The 19482-nt window shown below is 39.5% G+C and overlaps 1 protein-coding gene across 3 annotated transcripts in view; it reads left to right on the forward strand.

Annotated features, from left to right (window-relative positions):
* ELOVL4 (ELOVL fatty acid elongase 4) overlaps positions 1-19482 on the forward strand; it is a 154593-nt gene that overhangs the window by 24757 nt on the left and 110354 nt on the right. For 2 of the 3 annotated variants that reach the window (XM_082048090.1, XM_082048091.1), the window contains exons 4-6: positions 2702-2873; positions 4990-5117; positions 5582-10369. In XM_082048090.1, coding sequence (XP_081904216.1) covers positions 2702-2873; positions 4990-5117; positions 5582-5857 — 576 coding nt within the window. In that variant the 3' untranslated portion in view covers positions 5858-10369. Of the gene's footprint in view, positions 1-2701; positions 2874-4989; positions 5118-5581; positions 10370-19482 lie in introns of those variants that run through there. The other variant, XR_014183575.1, reaches the window with a different exon arrangement.

A 19482-nucleotide genomic window follows, 5' to 3' on the forward strand; every position in this document is an offset into this window, starting at 1 on the left:
GAATGACCACAGGTCAGGTCCGAAGTTCTGGTGCTTTGCAGAAGTTGCTTAACAGTAGCCATCTGCTCCCATCATAGCTTACATATTGGTACATTGTTCTACTTTATTTCTGTCCTCTGTTACTGATTGCATGGATGGCCTTGGGCAAATGACTTAACGTATGTTTCATTTTTTTCTGCATCTATAATCTAATGATCAAAACATCTGCCTAAGTCATTGGGAGCGCTGAAACATGTCATCAGTACATGAAACCTGTCAGGTTTGAGAACAAACTTAGTAAAGTTTGATGATAGGAAGAGGGCAGGAGAGCTGTCAGGGAAAAAAAATTACAGGAACACAAAAATCAGCAGGTATAATCCTGCAAAGAAGTTGAGGCTATTTTTGTTCTTAAGTGATAGAAGCATTTTGATCAAAAGTTCAACTGATTTTGATCCATGGGCTGTAATTGCTTTCTGTGCAAGGTAGGTAGAATTCAAAAGAACGAGATGTGTTAAATGACTTGTCCAGGTACGTATAGTGAACCTGTGGCATCTTGGGCCTAAAACAAGGTTTTTTTGTTGGATTTTTGTCTGCTTACATTTTGCTTTATTGTCATACAAGAAATTGGCTATTTGCTTATTGGCTATTTGGCTTATTGTTCCACTGTTTCTTTAACAAAATGCATATCAGCTTTATAAGAGATTTTATGGTAGTTTGCTTGTAATTGACTTATGGATGATTTAAAAGTTTCTCAAAAGGAAGTAAGAGCTTGAGTATTGTAGTGCTGGCTTGTCATTCTGTGGATACAGTCCAAAGTGTTTATTGTTAACTCATAAGATGAAAGAATGCTTATCTTAATTTATTTAAGAGATGCAGCTTTAGCAAAGATCTGTAAAAGATGCTGAACTGTCATGCTAATCCCTGGGTGTGAGACAAAACCTTGATGTGGGTGTTATTAAACACTTGATTACCTGTCCCAGAGGCAGAACTGTACTGGATATTGAGCAACGCATATATATTGATGGTTCTTGCAGCTTGACTGTGTGTCTGGGAACTTCAAGATCTGTGGGAGTCGCTTTCTGTCATTAAACCTCTCTTCAACTTTGACAGATATTAGTATCTTTTTATATACAATTGACAAAATCTGTCTTCTCTTCCTGAGAACTGAAGTAGGCTAAATCGCTTCGAGGGAATGAGAAGGGTGTTCATTAATGGATGCATAGAAGCCTGCAGTTTGGCAACAGCAAGCTGTGCTGTCCCTCTGGGACACTGCAGAGTCTGCAATGCAGATCTGCGGCACTCTTCTGCTCCCATGCTGCTTTTTTGCTTCTGCTGTAATCTCTCCTAAAATGTTCACCAGTACAATTATGGCTGTGACAAACTGATTCTGAGGAGAGATGCGTTCCTTTCCTGCTGGTTTGGGGACACAGAGGAAAACCCCATGCAGGGCTGCAGCATTGCTCTGTACTGCTCATTCTCCTGATTCCCCTTTCTTTTACTAGCCTAACAGTGTGTGTGTATTTAGGAAGGGAAGCTACTGCTCTCATAAATTTTTCTCTTCTGTCTGCCCTGGGTACTGAGGGGGTGGTGGAGTAATTTCACACCATGTTAAGGTAAGAAGACTGATTTGCCATCAGATGAGTCCTGAAAGACCAGGTGAACTTCTTCTTACAAATAGGTGTGTTGTGATATTGCCAGCTTTCCTTGCTGGCGGTGCCATTTCCAACTTTCCTTTTATTTTTTTATTTTAAATTCTCTGTGTGAGTCACCATCTGGGATATGTTCTGGTCCCACCCTTGCATAACAGGCTAGATGACTTATGATGCCAGAAACTAGACTTGTTGCTGTGCTTTGGGACCTGGAAGGGAGCACCTGCCACCACCATACTCCCATATTACGGTATTAGCAAATTGCTGCGCAGAGCTTCTGAGCTTTTCCTGGTAAAACAATATCCTGATTTCAGCATAAAGCCGTGTTTATGTTGCATCTTGGGCAAGATTCACCGTGATGGGTGGATTAGAAAAATAATTTTGGGTGTGTAGCACTGCCTTGTTGGATAGATAGCTTATATCTCTGCAGCTTTTGTGGCTCCTGTGGTGTCATTTCTTCTCTTTTCTGAATGGCACAGAGCCAGTGGGGGAACACTGCTTTCCAGAGGGGGTTTCTGAGAAGGCCAGAAGAAGCTGAGAGGTGTGAAATCCGTACTGCACCTAGCTTGTAAGAGTGATTTGGTATCTTCCCACTCATATGCCCGTGCTACTGAAAGAACCTTATGTTAAGGCTTTGACCTTTGCACCTTCATTTTATCGTAATGTTCTTGCCTCATTGTTCTGACCACATCAAAGTGTTGCCTCCTTAGTATGGGAAGCCCCGTAGTAGTCTTCTCCTGCAAAGCTTAGGATAGAGAACGAGGACACAAACTCTATGTTTAACTGGTAAATTGTTCAGAGGTGGCACAGCTTTTAATTATGTTAGCTCTTTTTTACAGTTGTGATTTGTGAGCAGCAGACTCAGAGTAATACTTAGATGTCCAGAATAGAGAAATGGACTATTGTTTTTGTTGTTGTTCTCATATCATCAGATGTTTCATGACTACCTCAACATTTAGCAGGATTTGGGGAAGGAAGAGGTATCCTTCTCTTGCAGCAGACGACCTTGTTCCATTTAGCTTGGAATCACTAAAACTTCTGTGTTTTCCTTTTTTTTTTTTTTTTCATTGCAGATAGCTGCTGCGTTATGGTGGTATTATGTCTCTAAAGGAATTGAATATTTGGATACAGTATTCTTCATCTTGAGGAAGAAATTTAACCAAATCAGTTTCCTTCACGTCTATCACCATTTCACCATGTTTACCTTGTGGTGGATTGGTATTAAGTGGGTTGCCGGTGGACAAGGTGAGTTCCCTTCCTCCCATACCTTTTTGACTGGACACAAGGGACAATGGTTATTGTTTGGGAGCAATGGAAAAAAGTTTTTGTAGACTTAACATTATAATATACAAGACTGTTTAAATAGCGCTGAAGCAGTGCCATAGCTTAGTGATACAGTCTTCCTCTGTGGGAAATGTGGGGGAGGAAAAGATAACAGGGCAATAATCTAATGAATTGCAAAACCTTTTTTTTTTTTATTTCATGGGCATCAATTGCAAGCCTGAAGTTCTGTTTTCAAAATTATCCTTGTTCTGTATGAAATAGACAGATGAATGTGTCTTGCCTAACTTTAATTTTTGCAGATACAGAGAACTGCAAAATCTAATTACATGCCACAATCTGTGTGCAAATGTAATGGAGTTAATGGAAGCATTATTTTGTCATTGCATCTGAGTTTTGGTTTTGCTTTCTTTTTTGTAAAGAGGCATGTATAAAATTCTGAAACCCTCCCCTGAAGGTGAGCCAATGAATCTGTCAATTAACTTTAAAACCTATTCATAATGACACAAGTCTATAATTCATTATCAACCTTTTTTTTCCTTGTTTCCTTTCCAAAGCCCCCATCAAATAATTTTATTCCATTGTACTTACCAAATCCTTGCCTGCATTATACCCTTATTCCTGTTGTTTTGCCTCGTCTCTCTCAAATTATAAGCTCTACAGAGCTGAGAGTTCAGGGAAAATACCTTTTTGTTTGTACTTTGCTTTGTAGGCCTAAGACACTGAAAATAACATAGTAATTGCCACACCAAACTGTAGATATCTTGTACTGAGCGGTTACTTGTATTCAAAAGAAGAAATATTTAAAATTCATATCTCTGACTATCCTTGAATTACTTCCAAGTAATCCGCAGGATGCAGGTACTCAACCAGCCTTTTCCTGATCTTTATCAGCCATTGCACCCATAAAATAAGTTTACTGGAGACTGGTTGCTTACTCGTAACCTTACTTAGAAATTCCCTGGATATCTCAAAATGCCCTATCCCTTGTTGCCTTTTCAGACCTTTTGTGCTGAATATCAGCAGTTCTCAATACAACAGTTGCAACTATTTCCAAATTTATTTCAAGTTTTGGTGTTGTAACACTGCCTCTTAGTTTCTAACCCCTGCAAAAGGAAAAGCAGTGGCTGCTCTTCTGCATTTATGTAAAGCAACTGCATAAATACGGATAGATCTGTGTTCTTCTGTTTTCTAGTTGACAACACGTTGCTTACATACACAGATCTGTTATAAACTAGACCCTATTATAACAGGGTCTAGACTACATGGGCATCTGAGCTGCCTGATGTCAGCAGCTATTGTCTGTATTGCCCCAATCTTATGTCAGAGCCTTTTTGAGCCTCTCTTGCAGTGTAAGAATAACTTAACAAGATATGATTTGTTTCTGCTAAATGATTGCTAATCTGGACAGAGCAAAGAGATCTTAATGCAAATGAGAACAGTCATCTTTGTTTCCAGCATGGATTGTTCTGGAAGAAGTTATACCATACATGTATATATTGAAGAATGCTGGATATTTTAAGTCATGAACAAGAAACTAAAGATGAGCAATTTAGACAAACTCACTTGGCAATGCCCTTCAATGTCTTATAACCACAAGTGAAGTTTTGCTGTGTATGATTTCTTTTTGGCCTATTTAAGCAGACTTATGCATGAGTTTCTTGACTTCTTGCTGAGTAGTGAAACTTGTGCATCTAAATACACTTCAAAAGATTTAAATTCAGAATCCGATATTTTATACGTGTCAAATAGAGCTTTTAATAATCCTTTAGCAAAACAATTGCACTTATACTACAATAACTAGTGTGGAATCTATGTTATTTATGTCTGTTCAACAAAAATCTTATTAAAAGCTTTTACTTAAGTAGTTCTGTGAAAGATGTGATGTAATACTTGCATGAACGGTTATTTGTATCAGCACGTGTTGGCAATCAGGTCTATACTATTGAATATTTCAAAGATGAAATCCTGGCATGTCCTGCACTTTATAACTTTTACTATCACATGAATAATACTAGAAAAGACTTCTCCCATTTTTTTTTTTAATTACATTACAATCTTCCCTTCTGTTCCTGGACAGCTTTTTTTGGAGCTCAGATGAATTCATTTATTCATGTCATTATGTACATGTATTATGGATTAGCTGCCTGTGGCCCTAAATTTCAGAAATACCTGTGGTGGAAACGATACTTGACCATATTGCAGTTGGTAAGTAATATTTCTCCGTTTACCTCAAGAGGTATCGCCTCTGAGTTAATTTGCATTTGCAGAGCTTTGGAACAGATGCTGCTCCTTCCAATAGTTCTCAGCTGTCTGATACTCACAGCTCAAGTTAGAATACTTCCTGGACATGGAGGTGTTTATTCCATGTCTCAAAAAATATGCAGCATAGATAAGAGTTGAGTTAAGTCTAATAATACTTTGTTTCAACTGAATCACAAAATCATGTTTGAAAGATAGAGAAAATCCAGATCTCATTTTCCTACTTCTGAAAACTGATGCCAGGTACTGAAATAAATTTGATGTCCCTGGTCAAGCATTTGTGTGCATGCGTGATGTGACAGCCAAATACGGCAGCAGTTTTCATAACTTAATGCATCAGTATATATTGGTACAGTCAGACCCATGGAATGTATCCAGACCTCTTTGATTCTATGTTTTCTGTCTTTCAGGTGCAGTTCCATGTGACTATTGGCCACACAGCCTTGTCTATTTATATTGATTGTCCTTTCCCTAAATGGATGCACTGGGGTGTAATTTTCTATGCTGTCACCTTCATTTTCCTATTTGGTAACTTCTACTATCGGACATATAAGCTGCCCAAGGAACCCGTAAAGAATGGCAAAATAGCAAATGGTGCTGTTGCAAATGGAGTAAGCAAACCAGAAAATAATCCAGTAGTGGAAAATGGAAAAAAGCAGAAAAAGGGAAAAGCAAAAGGAGAGTAACTTGATCCAGGCCTTAACCATTGTTGACAGAGAGGAACCTTCAGTTTGGTTTATAAAAGGAAGAAAAAAACACTATCTGTACCAATTAACCTTAGGTTACTGAAGAGCTAGAACACAGGTATTTTCATTATTTATGAAGATTGTTCTAAGAGCAACACTAAAGTTGAATTTCTATCGTAATTATGTAATTATCATGCATATGGTCTCTGTGTAAAATTGTAGACTGCTGGTGTTGGTGAATGTAAGGAAGAATTGCAGTTGATTCCATGTTTAGCAGTCCAAAAGTTAATACTACCATTGATACAGGCAGTTTTGTTGGCACCCACATTTCTTTGGGGGAGGGAGGGGAAGGAAGTTGCATTTGGATACTTGTGTTTTCTTTCCAGAAAATTATTAAATTTGAAATTATGGTGTATTATCTAATCAGAATGTGCAACTTTTCTTGTCCTCCTTGGAGAGTATCTTCAGACACATTATGTGCTTTCAGAACAGTGTTTGACTTTTCAGACATTACTTGATTTGAGTGTCTGTTACAGTTGGGGTTTTTTGTTTTTTTTTTTTTTTTTTTTGTTGTTTGTTTTTGGTTTTGTTTTGTTTTTTTTTCTTGTGGAAATATACCTACCTCTTCATCTGCTGAAAATAATATTGAACATTAAATAACTGGTTTGTCAAATATGGTGTCCTCTAATATAAATATTCATTAACACTAATTCAGGACAAAACATGATTTCCTGTGGGAGTTAAAGGAATTTGGGGGGTTATTTTTTGTTCAAGTCATCAATAACCTTTTCAATCTGAACTTAAATGTTGGAGTGGTACTTTTAGTATAGCTAAGTGAAGATAAAATTTTAAGGATGTATAAATATGAAACAATACATTGTTTGGAGCAAGCAATAGAAGTAGGACTGCTGCTTGTTGTCCGTGACCTGCATTAAACCTTTGGTGCTGACTGATACTGAAAATGATATGATAATGTTACGATGGAGATAAAACAACAATATGTAATTCCCTTTAGAAATGCTCTGTGTATGGGTAGTCATGCTAACCACAAGATAGTCACTTTACTGGGAGACAGAATTTAGTTTAAAAGTGCTAAATACAGCAAATATAATATGTTGAAAATGCTGCTACTGCTCACCGCCCATTAAAAATCTATTTGTCTAGACACTTGCAAAAAAAAAAAAAAAAAGGAAAAAAGGTACTACTAGTATTCAGGCCACCATTTTAATGGGAATGTCAGAGATGGGCTTCTGAAGCTCTGTTTCCAAAGTATTCTTGGTTCTCTTCAACTGAACTGGCAAAATGATTCTGCTAATCATTTTTTAGTCAAAACTGCTAAAATAAGTAGAAGCCTTTTAGATGGCTTTTCATCCTATGTGCTACATTAATGGACTTCTTACTGCTCCTTTTGTAAAGAAAATATAGGAAGAGTTATTCTGCCTCCAAATAATGTGATTACTAAGAGAGATGTTTTGAGCTTATGATGGGTATAAGATGGGTGGAATAAGAAACCATATCCTGAACGCCCATGTTCCTTGCTTATCACTGCAAGAGCTGCTATGTTGCTGTCTAAATGCATTCCTCCCAGCTCTGGTCAGAAACATATTCATAGCTAGTGACAAACTTGCATCTGGCAAGTGACACTGTTGTTGCAGGAAAAAAGTACGTGGAGCTATAGGTGTAAAGCATGTGACACGTTTAATAGTTTTTGCATCTCGATTATCCATCAGGTCACATCTTCTGTGTCTCAGGTTTGTCTCTTGTCTGTGTAATAAAATCTGTCTAAGCCTAAAAACCTGGTCCTAGGAGAAAAAGGGTTAGATATCATCTGTTGCATTCAGAAATAATTCCTAATGCTGGAGCTGATACAGCTGGAAGGTAGTTCTTCCATAGTTATCACCACCATGGATTTTATGGCAGAATATAGGATTGTGAAAGAATGTCTCTGCTGAACTGTAATGTGTGCGACCATTAAGTTTCCTATCTGCTGTGTCTTGCAATTTTTCAAGCCTTTGTACTGATGCTTTTTGCATTTGCATAAAACTCTCTGTATTTATGGAGTGTGGCATGGGGAAGAGGGATTGCGGTCTACCCTTCCTTCTTGGACAAATGCCACTCCCCTAACTAAGCCAAAATGCTGGCTGACTGAGTAACTTTGGAATGGCCGAAGGAGCAAATAACTACAAAGCAAGATAGCAGATTTACAGCACACCTGCTACTCCAAGGTAGTATCTGGTGCGAATACACTTACCCTACTGTAAATTCAAGGTAGCTTACCTCACTTTGATTAAAGGGTCTCTTCTTTCTCTTTGCCATGGGATGCGGACAGCTAACTTGTAAATCTGTACCATTCCTTGTATTGTGTTAAACTGGTTGTTTGCTCTGTCTTTCTTTTGGCAAGCCAGATCAGATAAACTGATTCTCTTAATGTGATCTAGCTCTAAAAGAGCACACTGAGAAGTATTCCAGTACAGGTTCAATTCTATCTCTGCTACACTTTGTAAAGTAAGAATTATGTCTTGCATGTTGGCAAATACTTAAACAAGTGAAAGTCAAATCTTCTCTCATCATGCATGGAAGCTGCTGAAAGTTGATAACAACTTGAATCGTATTGGCAGAACTTGAGTAGAATCCAACCCTCAAATCTGGGGCACTTTGTAACTTTTAAGAAAAAGTGAAACAATGCACTGTGGGAATTCATGCATACATACACGTCATGGTGTCTGGCCCTTTTGGTAAAACCAATTTGAGAGATTGGCATTTCATGGAAAAAAAAATCCATTATTAAATTGCTGGAACACTGCTGTTTTGAGTCCATCTTCTGCAATATGCTTTCCAAGGTTAATTTATGATCTATTTGATTGTTCACATGAGTTGAGTCTGATTATGATCCTGAATACAATGGCCTTATTAAATGTGCATTTTTGTAGGCGTTGTCTTGAGTGCAATACTTGTGTTTTTGATTATGCAGCCAGACTCACAGAATACGAGGCTGAACTTGTACAGCTTTTTATTTTTCACAATTTGAGGCAATGATGCACACATGAGATACTGCCAGATTCATTAAAGTCATCACTGAATCCGAGGTACCTCAGTATTTTGCCATGAAAGTAACAGCACACACACACATATATATATATATATGTGTGTGTGTGTGTGTTATCTATACACAACTGAAATTTTAATTATGAAATCTACTTTGCATGTGTGGGGTATTTTTTTCCTAAATGTTTCCCATTTATTTAAATCGAAATTCAAACCATTTGGAACTTTTTTGCCAATGAAAAGATACTTTTTGCTAACAATTGTGAATCTCTTAGACCAGAGTGTCATAATTATTTGATGCCATATAAGTGATACCATTTCATTTAGCCTCATCTCTAGCAGTGGCAGTTATTGGATTCTTTTAGCACTTTGTCAGTGTAAAATAAATACTAATTATCTCTATATATGTGTGTATATATATGTGTGCACATACATAATGTATGCGTACACACACATACATATATTGGTTCTTAGCAGGTTCTTTCAATATGTGAAGTAAGTTATGTTTCTTTAATATGAAGCTGTCAGGAGCTAATAGAACAGTTCTTACAACTCTAGCAGTAAAATGAAGCAGTTTTCATTGATCCATAGATCAAATATCAGTCTTTGTCAGTATTTGTCAGTCATTTTAGACACAGGATGGCAGGTAAGCCACAGCCATTTCTCCCAGTGTAATAAAGATTGAGGCATCAGTTGTAGATTCTGAGGGGGAAGAAACCTCAACTCAGAGACGAATTATGCTGTTCTATAGTAGGGATCATTTTAAGCAACAGTATGAGTAATTTGCTCCAGGTAAGTCTTTGAAGAGATTGCAATCAATGCAATGTTTAAGAAAACACTTCTTAAATAATGTTTTTCTGTAGGTTCAAAAGCATGACCTATTTGATTATATGACCATTAACTACTTCCAGCTCCAGGAGAAAAAGATGAAGGCAAAATAAAAATGCTGCACCTTTTTTTTGTGTTAACCTTAGGGCACCTTTCTTCATAGTAAGCCTTTCACCTCATGTGCTGGAGAGGCAGGTAAGAAACAAATACACAGCTATATTGCTGAAAGTCTCACTCCTAAAATAGCTTATAAGCATACTTGCTGTCTCTTAAAAACTTGAGTAAAACTGTTCATGATGCATAAAGTCAAACCTTGCATGAAGTTACTGTGGGATTACGGTTGTAATGTTTAAACAGATACTTAAATGTGTTTCTGTTAAAACGGAAAAGAATGGGGAGCGTATTGTCTGGACAGTGTATTCATCTCTATTAGAAGCCCAAGTTAAGCCAATTTGGCGCGTAGAGCAAGTCACCCATCTTACATCTCGTTGCGTTGCAGTCTGATTTGCCCCCTTTGCTAACGTAAGCAGTCGGAGCTCTGTGGAAATTGGTGGGGTGTTTCCTCTTTACATCAGCAGAGTACATTTAACCCTAAAGAACAGAGAAAATACTTGCTTTCTGTCAATATCCCAGGAGGATGAGGGAAATGTATGGTTCAGGATGCTGCTTTTGCAAGGTGTTCATGCTTTTGTAAACAATAATAAATAAATATTACTTTTTCATGCTGTTTCTGTTTGGTTTTATACGTTCTGTAGAAGCTAATTTTCTGTTATGTAGCCCAGGAGTTTTAGACAAACGTTTGTGGCACATCCTCCTATTTTAAGGTTTAGGGGACTTTCTAATTTTGGATATTGCCCCCAAATGGTAGTCTGGTGGCTTTGAAGTCACCCTCAGGGAACTGGCTGAAAACAGGATTTCCACTTAAGCAAAACCCAAGCCTCCTGGAATATGTTCTGGCTGTAGAGCACATGCATCAGCATCAGATTTGGTCATAATAAGGCTGGGAGAAACTGAAAGGGTCAGATGGGTTTGCCCTTTGCTGCTCTCCTGGTTTGGCTTGTGATGCACAGGAAGGCAGCAAAGGATCAGCGAAGTGAGAAAGGGATGTGATGCCTGAATATAATGGTTCTAGCTAAGAAACCTTCCCAATCCATCTTCTGTTTTGAGAAGGTGGTGGAAAAAGAATCTGCATACTGTACTGAAGCCTCCAGATTGTTTGGTGTTGGGAGTATTAACAATTAGAAATGAAATTAGCTGTATGGTTTAACTTCTGCTGGACACTGCCCTGTATTAAAGTATATTAAGAGAATCTGGAGCACCTTTGGCAGCAGGTGTAATTCATGGTTACGTGTTACTGTCTGTATGTTCCTTCCTCGCTAGTCTTCCAACTATGGGCTCTGTAATCAACCTTATAATGTTGAGTTGCACCCATGTTGCACTCCTAGCACCTCAGTGCAAATAGCTACTCCAGGTATCAGGGAGCAGAGAATCAAGTCTGCCATCATAGCAAAATATGGTGTGGTCAATTATCTCTTGCATAATTCGCAGCTGTTGCTTCAATCCATGGCTCACACCCTCCCTGGAACTGGGAAGTACACAAAGTGTTCACAGCAAGATTTGTCCCTTAGATGATTAACATATGCTGCTGGTAGGCATTCTGTCCAGGCATCTTTTCCACAATATTTATTCCTCACGAATAATTAAAAATAAGCAAGTTAGATTCATCAAATGATTAGACAGAACAGACTGGATCTTTTTCTTTTTTTAATTTTCTATTTTCCTTATTGTATCCCTTGCTTCTTAATGTCCAGGAACCTGGGGCTGGGGGAAGGGTTTTATTACCTGTTTGCTTGCTCAGGTCAGAGCACTGGAGTTACCACAAGAGTAGGTACTCAAGGTCAGTTGTGAAGGTGGTTACTTCCATTCTATGGACTTGTGCCTTTCAGATTCTTTTTAAGCTTGGGACTTCCAGGTAGCCTGGTGAGTGCGCACAGACTTTTGATTGCTGATGTGTCAGTGACATCACATTTGACTTAATCCTGCCCGTCAATAAGCATATTTGTGATTATGGCTCTTCTGATCACTGCAGAACTGGTTGTCCAGGGCCTGATTAGTGCACACTGGCCTGATCGTGTCAAAACAGTGCCAGTAGTGCCTGCCAGAGCACTATACAGTCAGCACAGCTTTGAGGGGAAAAATATATTTGTGTTTCAATATGTGGGAGTTGATATGAGCTCGTGTGGCATCGCTGCTATCAAATCAATAGCAGGTAGGTTTTAATCTGCTAAATGAGAATAAATGTTGTCTACCCTTATCTTTAGATTGAGAACTGTTATTCTTGTAGTGGTATCATCTTAATTTGTTTTGTGAGAAAAACATCTTTATGCTGGTTTCTTTTGGAATGTGTTTATGACAGAAAGCTAGAGAAATACAAGAAATTACTTGGGCCAAAAGCTAGAGAACATGGAGTAGTTGCTCCTCTAGCTTTTGCCCGTGCCTCTAGATGTTGCAGGAGTTAAATTGCTGTAGCTGTTACTGCGGTGTATTTATTATTTATAGATGCTGTAACAGTATACAAGTAGTGTACTTGTGCATAAGTACATTCTGAAATACATAAAAATTGCTTTGTCTTAAATTACAATGGAGTTATTTATCTAGCCACAAATGCTTGTAGTAGAATTAATGACAAACATCGTAGTCCTGCATTGACAGGACTCACAAATAATTAATATGTACTCTGTATTTTCTGATTAATAATCTTCTCCAGAGCTTCTGAGCAACTTCTTGCAATAACACAAAACTCTAAGAAGGTGAAAATAGCTGTATAATTTCTAAAAATCCTGTTTTGCAGAGTTTCTATTATTGCTTAGTTTCTTTTTATTCTTTTTTGTAAATGTGTCTTCAGGTCAGGTGCTCACTTACTAAATTATTCCAGAGCTGGTTGTACTTCATGGAAAGATCTTGTAGTAGTTGCAAGTGGGTAAAACATTGAAATGGACTCTGTTGTACAGTCCAGGGTTTAGAGTCCATGGCATCGCCTGGCACAGCGGCTTCAAATGCCGCTCCTGGGCACAGGGAACAGCAATCTGGGTCCATCCAGCCTATCGTGAATTTTCCTTACTGGGCAGCAGATTCTCACCTGGGGTTTGGTGTCTGACCTGGTTTCCACACATTTGGCAGAAGGGGCAGGAGAATCCTTGGGCCAAAGAGGAATATTTTTCTGTTTGTTTCCCCATTCTGCTGCTCTCAAAGCACCAAACTTGGCAGGGAGTGTTTGAACATTTTCTGCTGACAGTTTGAGGTACAGAGCCTGAAGAAAATGTGGCTCTGGATTCAGTACTTGTAGAGAGCCTAACATGCTTTTCAGTTCTTAGTTGCTTGACATTAACCAAATGTGCTGGTAATATTCCAGCAAAGTTAAGAAAAAAAAGGCACACCTTTTAGGATTTATTCAGGAAAGGGGGCTTTACATAGTAGATAGGGGTTCTTTTTCCTGAAAACCCTTTTTCCCCCTTTGCTCTCTATAAGCACTATGCATGCCTTTCTACTCTGCTAGGGTGGCTCCTTGGATGAAGATTCATGTGTGTTCAGGAGATAATTTACTGCTGTGATTTGTCACTGGGGCATTTGAAGTGGCTTCTGTTACGGTCTGAAACGCGGAATAGCAGCCGCAAAGTCTGAGCAGGTTGAGCACTAGTGATAGTTTGCATATAACAGTCTCAAAGCATCACTACAAAACTTAGTGGTCTGGATACAATAACCTAGAAAAAAGAAAAAGCTTTTATGAAATTTTGTCTTCCTGCTTAACAAATACGGGGCTACAAAGACAAACTCAAGTTTTTTATTCTATGATACAAAAGTGTATTGTACACTTGTAACCAGAGCTTATGGCTCTGAGAGACAGAGAGTTTACTGCACTATAAAATCACTTTGTTAGAGATTTTATACTGAGCTATTCTCTTCTGTGATCAGAGTTTAATAAAACATGAATTTTTATATAAATCTGTTGTTTGTTTATTTCAAAGTCGGGTAACTAGTACAAACAGTTTCTTGCACAGGTAAAAATTCTTCTCCTGACTGTTGCTCTCAAGGTGAATTTTCACTTATTTCAGTGAGAATTTTCACTAGCTAATGACTCTCCGTGATGCTAACAGAATTTTTAAGGGCTTGCTTACTGTCTAGACCTCACATGGCACACAAAGATATTCAGAGAATAATAGAAAAATAAGTACCAAAAGCTTTGATTTTTTTTTTTTTTCTATTTAGATTTTTTTAAAGACTTTACAATGAAGGTATAATTACTTTAGTAAAACACTAGTGGCAATGTGTTTTGAACTTGGGCAATGTTGGCTGTGACAGGTTCCTTACTGAGGAAAAAGCTGCTTTGTGCTACAGACGAGATTTTTTTCCTTGCTTTCTGACAGTATTTAATATGTCTTTGGTGAGGGCTCACATATGAGATAGTATGTGCAACGCTTGTAGCTCAGACTCTCCTGAATGCCCCGGTTGCACCAGCACTACAGAATACACCTGTAGTACTGTAGTGATAAGCAGTTGGCATAAATCATCTGTCTCACAGGTGTGTAAATCCCTTGGACCTAGAAGGTCTCGTCTAAAGTCCGTTGAAATCTGTAGACATACCATTTTGCTATAATCCTTGCACTGGGAGGAACGGAACCATTAGGACAACTACTTTAATTCTAAATTATACAAATTATACAAGCCTGTATTATTTTTTTAATAAACTTGTTACCTTGCAAGAGTATGATTCAGCTGATTTTTTTAGCACCTGTTTGAGGCAATTTCTCATCCTTTCAACACCTGGAGACTTTGACTTATTGAGCATCTGTTCCTGACACTGGCTACCAGGGAGCAGCACTGGGCTCTCCGCAGTTCACTGTGTGTGTTGGAAGATGTGTGCTCAGTAGCTCTAGTAGGGGATTTGTTAAATGGAAGGGGGTCACTTACTTGTCTGTAGTGTGTTTTGTTTGGAATTTTCATGACTGACTGGAACTGATGGCCAAAACATTATTGGTATTTTGTTCACATCATATGCATCTTCATGCATGTTTTTCATGGAGGGCAGGAACACATGCTGGGTTACAAACAGATGCACAAAGTGTTAGTGCTTTGCTGGCTTTTGAATTGCAAGAATGCTGAGAATAACGTGTTGGTTTAGCTCGACAAGTGATTTTGGGCTATCTTCATAATTTAAATTTTGGTGTAGCAGTTTTAGCAGCATAACATCTTGAGGCAACATGGTTCTTTTCTTGTTTGTTAGAACAGGCAGAGAATGCACTGAGCACTCCCTTTGTAAGCATAACACTAGGCACCAAGATCAGCTGTGAACATTGTTATAACCTGGTAAGCAGTGTATTCTGGATCTGAATTATAAATTTTTAAAAGTCCGTAATCTGTCAGAAAGCAGATACAGTCAACAGCTTCTTTCCCAGCACTGTGGCTTGGTCAGGCTATGGAGATGTGTGCTGTTCGTATCTGCAAAAGCTATGTTTAGGAACCAGGAATTCAGAAAATTTTAAATAAATAAAATTAAAAAGGAAAAAAAACAAAACAAAACTTTGTGTCCTAAATCCTTGATTTAAATAAATAAATACATCTTAAAAGTTATTACATTCTACCCAACTTTGTCATCTCTTTCTTCAGCATTGAGGAATAAGGTAAAGTAGAAAAATCCTTGAAGTGTGCTCACGGAGGTTATTACTTAAGGTTCTTTTTGTGCCCTCTGCTATTTTAGTAGCAGAGGCAACTAAATTAAGAAATGCCCTCGTTATTACTTGCTAATATGTTCATTTTAAGAAGATCAGTTACAGGTTTTAAAGCCACAGCTGGAACCTGTTTCTCTTTCTTTCTTAGATAAAATAGCCCTTATGGTTGTGAAGAATGCTTTAGAAAAAAACACTAATGATACACGCAATCAAAGATGGGGAGTGGGTTAATTGTATTTCTTGATTTCTTTTTTCAACCATTATAATGCAGTCTGGACATCTGAGCCAGAATTTCAGTTCCTGAAGCTGGAAATTCTAGAGCAGAAGCAGCGTTTCATGTTAACAAGCAGGAATCCATACATGACTGGTGGGTTGGCCCCGATTCCCTTTTAAAATCCCAGCATCCTCATTGCCGCTCAGTCCTGTTCCTTGGGACTGGTTTACTTCTGGGGACTTACTGGATTGGCTGAACAGCAATTTAAAGAAGTAAATAAATAAAAAAGCAGGTGCATGCTCTGTTTCAGGCAATTTAGTGAGGAAGGTGAGAATCCCCTCAGCTGGAAACCACATCTGCTTGCAAAACGTTTTCTAGGTGGCATTTGGATTCAGCAGGTTTTGCACAACCTGCAAACTGTGACCAGGTTACCCTGCATGGGGGTGGATGCAGGTGAGTGGTGGTGGTGAAGGCACAGCCAGCTTGATGATGCTGTTCACTGCAGCGTTTCCTTAGGAAAACTTGGAGCCTTTCCTAACTGCTGATGTTTCCTAAGGAAGAGCTAAATAATGTTCTGGCATCAATTGGTAGGATGTTACTGCAGTTTCACCTCCTTGGCTTAAAATATTTAACTGATGGGCAGTCTTAAAGGGGATTTTCTGTTGTCCACCTACACCAAAAGCAAAAGCTGCTCTTTCAGGAGCTTCTCAACATCAGTAATAAAACACTCTTGGATATTCAGCTTTGGACTGTTTTTTACCATAACAGGGAAAGGAGACCAGAAGACAAGACCGCTGGTTTGCCTGAAATGGCTGCAATGCTTTTGAACTGCAGGAGGCCTGTATGTTTTCCAGTGGCTACAGGCAAGAATGAGAGTAGATTGAATAAGTTTTGAGCAGACACACTTTATCCAGTGTGGTTTCATGCCTTAGCAACAGCGTTATCCTTCCTGGCAGTGCTATAAAGTAAGGAGATTATTTATTCAACTGTAAAAAATGGAGTAGGTAATTTGTTAGTGCTAGCTCTTCATTAATATTTTTTTCCAATAAAAGAAAGAGACATTCACAAAACGGTTTAAATACTTGGTAAACAACCAGAAACAAGACTTGCAAGACTTGGGCAGTGATGACTCTCTCCTTTGATGCGGCTCCTGCCACAGCCATGGCAGGTTAACCAAGGCTGCTCCTGCCTCTGCAAGCAACTGGTTGCACCAAGGGACTGGAAACGAGGTCTCAGGCCACAGCTGCCTCCCTGGGCACGGCTGTACAGGGAACTGGCAGAGCTTTTGCTCTCCTGCCCCTCCCCAGAGCAGCCTGAAGCTTCTCTTGCAATGAATATCCTGCAAATGCACCATTTGTACCATCACCACTTTTGCAGCTTCTGGTCTGTGATAGAGAACAAATTAGATTGTGTAGCATTAAATATTTTGCTGATGCTGAAAGCAGATGCAAAATCCTACTATCTTATTCATTAATAATAATATCTTTTTTAATTTGGGAGGTAATTAGCTTACATCACAAAATTTTCTAGATAAGCCTTTTCTAACAAACAGCTGGAAAGCAAGCATGTGGAAACATTCATAACTGCGTGACACAAAGCTAAAATGATTTTGCTTAAAAAGCTTCTAATGCAACTGCAGTTGTGTTAACCATAAAATCAGAATGTGTTTGCTTTTGCTATGTTTCTGGATATACACACTCAGATCTCCCCGTTACTGAAATTATGATACTGCACTTTTTGCTTTTCTCAATCCTTCTGTTTCCAAGGTGCATGTATCATCTCTTACGTTTAGTCTACACAGGCTATTTTCTGTATTTCTGATGTCAAAATGAAACTAATCTATTGTATTTTTCTACTATTCTTGCAAAGTAAATCATACATACCCTGAACATCTTCCTGGTGTTAGTGGTCCCTGATTACATGAGTTTTACTGCAAGCCCTAAAGCCTTTATCAGCCATGTAAAGACAACTCTTTGTTAACTTTGATGATCTCTGAGACACAAGAGGGAGATATTTTTTAAGTGCCACGCAACCAGTTTATCTTGTGACTCCAGAGCTCATAAAGTGCAGTGCTGGTGATCAGCTGGCTTTACTGTGGGTTTTACCCATGTGTTTTATCACCCTCTAATGAAGATGAACAATGTGACTGTACCACAGCTGGCAACCAAGAAATACTACAAATAGAAATCAGCCCAAAGTTTGAAATGCCAGCAACAGCTTATGGACAAAAGTTGGTGGCTCCTCCTGAAAGGCTCATCCCCTTGCTGGGCTCCAACCCCTTCCACTCATCTGGGCAGGTGTTCCCATGGGGTTGACAGTCACCTCTCTGCTCCACCCCCCCCCCCACTTCTGTTTGTTTCCCAGTCCCCAGCCCAACCCTCAGCTCATACCATATCTTATGGAAAGGATTGACCAATCTGGCTTGTGCACAGAAGCCCTGGCTAAGGCAAGAAAACGTGTCAGGGCACTACCAAGTATCAAGGAAACACAAGCAGGCTGGGTCTTGGTGTTGCCCAGGCTGCCTCTGAAGAGCGCTGGCTGTGCAAGGCAGCCCCACGTTATCTCCCCTGACATCCTTCCCACTGGCTAATTTTGCTTGGCTTTACCGGTGACTCAGTCTATTAAATGGGCGTCGTATTTTAGTACAAACCTGGGCTGATTAATTACATGCTGTTAGGCAAAAAAAAATGCAGGGCAGCTCTTGAGGAGGGGGGTGTGATGCAGTGGAGGTGCCAACAGAAAAGTTGTAACTTCTGGAAAGGGTAAGAAAAAGGCTTAAAAAGCTGAACATAACCGGAAGTGCTGCTTCACCAAGGGGATCAGTCACTGGAGGTGTTGGGAGAGCACAGACACACATGGGAATCACTGCCCGCCCACCATGTCAGAGCCCTGCATCTCTCTGGCAGGGCTGGAGGGGTGCAGAGCTCTTCATTCCCCTTTAAAAGTAGCCATTGCCATCTGTGATGATAATAATAATAATAATTGTAATGCTTTTTATGGAAGATTTTGAAGGCTCTTTGAAATGGTGAGTGGCCAGGCTGGCACAGGGGCATCCGGTACAAAAAAGATGAGGCAGGGTATGGACACATGGTGCTTCGTTCCTCAGTCCAGCAGGAAAGCGGGGGAGGGGGTGTCCGCACGTCCTGGTTTTAGGTCAGCACTGTAACTTTGCAACCTAACTGTACATCAGCACTATAACGTCACAGTCTAATCAGAAAAGGGCAAGGCACCCCTTGCCGGCTTCACCCCTTCATGGGGAGCAAAGCAAGCGTGAGCGAGGTGAGGCGTCCTGCAGCGGGCCCTGCCTCTTAGGGTGCAGGATGGGAATGCCTCTCTTTCGAAAAAAGGCTCCATGAACCAAAAAAACCCTAAAGCATCTCTTTTAAAAGCTGTTTGAAAACTTTAGGTTTAAGGCAAAAAGCAAGCAGTGCAGTTTTAAGGAGCCTGGAACATCTGTAGGTGAGAGCATGAGTCACTTGAGCGGCCTTTTGCAAAGGGGAAGGTGGCATGTAACTCACCGAAATTATCATGGGTGGCAGCTCACACCCTTTGAAGCGCTGGCTAAGCCAATTTCTGTTTTGCCATAGGTGTTTGTTGCTTGTGCTTCAAATCGCAGGGAAACAAACGCTTCTGCGTGCTCTGCAAAACAGACTGTCTCTTTGGTGCTTGAGCTGGCCACTCTGTCACTCCCCTCCGCAGCTGGACAGGGGACAGAAAATATAATCAAAGGCTCATGGGTCGAGATAAAAACAGGGACATCACTCAGCAGTTACTGTCACAGGCAAAACAGACCCAACTCAAAAGCATTCGGG

Source organism: Streptopelia decaocto, assembly GCF_964273445.1.
Source record: "Streptopelia decaocto genome assembly, chromosome: 3".
NCBI lineage: Eukaryota > Metazoa > Chordata > Aves > Columbiformes > Columbidae > Streptopelia > Streptopelia decaocto.